Source organism: Adiantum capillus-veneris, chromosome 24 (assembly GCF_014529385.1).
Source record: "Adiantum capillus-veneris isolate H3 chromosome 24, ASM1452938v2, whole genome shotgun sequence".
NCBI lineage: Eukaryota > Viridiplantae > Streptophyta > Polypodiopsida > Polypodiales > Pteridaceae > Adiantum > Adiantum capillus-veneris.
Genome location: NC_140954.1, coordinates 72,296,543 through 72,299,625, shown reverse-complemented (window position 1 = coordinate 72,299,625; position 3,083 = coordinate 72,296,543). Strand labels below are relative to the sequence as shown.

The 3,083-nt window shown below is 46.1% G+C and overlaps 1 protein-coding gene across 1 annotated transcript; it reads left to right on the top strand.

Moving 5' to 3' along the window:
- The first annotated feature begins 439 nt into the window (after positions 1-439).
- LOC147426575 (uncharacterized) lies at positions 440-2,703 on the top strand. Its single transcript, XM_086498522.1, has one exon. The coding sequence runs from the start codon at positions 440-442 to the stop codon at positions 2,324-2,326; it is 1,887 nt and encodes a 628-aa protein (XP_086354648.1). The 3' UTR covers positions 2,327-2,703.
- Positions 2,704-3,083: the final 380 nt, after the last annotated feature.

Genomic DNA, 3,083 nt, shown 5'->3' with positions numbered 1-3,083 from the left:
TTCCGAGCGTTTTTGCGCCACGAAGTCTTTTTCCCATCTGCATCCTCGAACCTCATACTGCTTTACGTCACTTGTTGGCCCTCAATGCAATGCAGCTTCCAGGCAGAGCTCGTTCTGCGTGAGGCTATGGCGTTCTAAAAGTTGCGCAATGCAGAGTCTGTAAGAGTGCTACATTTGGGCGATTTGTAATTGCTTGTGATTTCTGCTGAGAAGCATGGTTTGGGCAACTACTTTCGGTAGCTTTTCTGGTAATTTCTCTGCATTTTCAAGAGCCCAGTCTGTATGTATGCCAATTGTTTGAGTTAATTGCACGAGTCCTTTTAGTAATCAATGATTTTTCTGCTCAATGGTGTGTGATTAGCATCGCCATGTGTAGCAGAGAAGGCTCGGTTAAGCTTTCTGCTTGATTTGCTTTTCTGGTGGTAAGGCAAGAGAGATCATGTTTCTGTCTCCCAGCCTTACCTCCAAGCCGAGCTTCAGAAAGCATTCTTACTTTGACAAGCTTTTTGATGGAGATCAGCCTTATCAGATTTCTTCACAGGAAAAGCAACCTGCCTTTTCAGTTGCCTTTCCTTCTTCTCCAAGCAAGAAAGCAAAGCATAATATTTACACCTGCATTTGCTTCTTCTTCTTCATCACAATGGTTGCCTATCTGGGTTGCAACAGCCTCGACCCACACGCTAATAAAGCCTCTCCTGCTAGCAGGCACGATGCAACAGCAGCAATAGAGACATTCGGTGCAATGCCTGCCTTGAGGGGCCTTGGCAGTGTTTACAGAAAAGGTAATAAGGCAATGGGCGACCTTGTTGTTGCGCATGTCGCAGAGAATACTTCGTTGCAGGATTTGCGCTTGTTTTTGCGCACGCTTCATCGCAGTGGAGTCACCTCAAGGGCGGATATAGTCTTTCTCTTCCCATGGAATAGATTACCATCAGGGATGTTGGATGTCATACATGAAGAAAATGCACATTTTAAGAATCTGATGCAGAAGGTTTCAAAAGAGCACATGGGTCCGCCTGGCTCTATGAGCAATTCGTCATCCTCGATGCCAACCCTGCCATCATCATCCTCATCAGAGACGTTGCCTTCATCATCATCTATGCCCTTGGCTTCCTGCACAAGCTCGAACTCATCCATAAATCCACTTAATTTGAATGCGTATAGCGGATCAGGATCTGAGCATGAGCCCTCGGCTCAACCACTGTGGGGTATACGCAATCTCAACACGTCGCAAACTAACAACACAGATGAGGGCTCTCTTTCACATCAGTTTGGTTCCATGGTGGGCTTCAGTGTGTCTGAGTTAAACTCAGATAATGCATTGCAAGGGTTTATAAATCACCCACCTCTTGCATTGAGAAGGTGGGCTTGTTATCAGATGCTACTAGGCATGGTGAGGCATCGATTCAAGCATATTCTACTCACAGACGCGAGTGGTGTTGCCATACTGAGGGACCCTTTCGTGGCAATGGGTAAGAAAAGGGCTGCTCTTTATGTCTCTCTGGAAGACAGGGCTTGGGGCGCTTCATTCAGTGGTGATGAATTGGGTGTAAGATTAGGCTCACTTGACATCGAGGTTGGAATAGCATCAGAAAGTTTGATTGCTCTGCAAAGTGGCTTGAATTCATCAAGTTTGCGGCGACAGCTATCTTCTTATGGAGATGGCAAGGGCAATATTGCAAATGCGGTCGCTAATTTGGATGATGGAAAGAAGGGCGATGTGCCAAGTACATCAAGATTCTCGCGTACTCAAAGATCTCATTGGAGAAGGGCCAGTAGACAGCGCATTGACACACGCAGAAGAAGTGGTACAGGGAGGAGGAGGAGGGCTAGGAAAGCTTCCTCGCCAACAGGTGGACTCTGTGAGCGCGTATATGGTAGGCAAATGTGGAGCACTTTAGAGGAGAACGAGAAGAAGAAGAAGCTAGTAAATAGTGCTGTGATTATGGGCAGCATTCAGCAGGTAAGAGGGCTTGCCAACACAATGGTAACAGAGATAGTGAAGGTGGCGTTGGAGCGAAAGAATCGCGACGCATTTCCAGACAGTGTTTTGCTATCATACCTTATACACAGGAGTACATCAGTGTTGGGCAAGAGGGTTGTCGAGCACCTTCATCTTATGGATAATGCCGACTCATATGTGCATTCCCTTATTGGATCTCAACAGACTTCCTTTTTCTTGAAGAAGACAAGGGCAGCTTATTCTGTGATTCATGGAAACAGCAAGAGCAAGAGGTGGGAGATTGTGATGCGGGCGATTCGGCGGGACATTTGCGCATCAGAAGGTGATGCGGGGGTCTACTCTGATTGTGACTCTTCCATATAGAAGCCTCATGACCCTCATTTGAGCAGGACTCAGAGGGGTTTACCAGTGGTCTGCTTGACGGCCCTCAATGGAATGGTCGGATTTGCAGGGATGCATTCAACCTCTGTATATGAGCACACAATCTGCTTGGGTCTTTCCTTGGGTCTTTGCAAACAATTCATTGTGTAGGTAACATTCATTGATGTGCTAACTTCTATTTGCATTAGATTTTACTGGTTTTTGTAGATTTCCCTATGACTCGGGAGAATTTCCCAGTTATAGATAGGCATTTGAGCTAGAAGGGCAATGAAGCATTTTCTCCATCTTGCAAGCTCACCAGAGCATTTATACATGTAAATGGAATGATTTCAATAGAATCAATTGATTTGTTTTGGAAACTCAAGTTAACAGGTCACTATGGTTCTTACATGCCGGAAAATTTCACATGAGCTCAAATGTCTTTCTTGTCGTGAGCACATGGAGGCGTAGCAGCCGGCCAGCTATGTGTGTACAGACTGGCTGGCCATTAGAATTCAACCCCCTCCTGATACGGCTCATCCCATGGTGCGAGGATCAATGTTGTCCTCTTCTCAAGTTTTGTGGATCAATGGCGTGCAATCGTGCACCGCTGGTGGCTTCAAATGTGCTCAAAACCCCAGTCTTCAATCGGACTAGTGGTAGCAATCATTTGCTCTTGTAATGAGCACATAGGGTAGGGAGGTAGCACCGGTAGCTTCAATACACAACCCTAAACTTCAACGATAAGTGGTAGCCATCA

Excerpts from the sequence above, each read along its gene's own strand:
- LOC147426575 (XM_086498522.1), top strand. The coding sequence starts at position 440 with ATGTTTCTGTCTCCCAGCCTTACCTCCAAGCCGAGCTTCAGAAAGCAT.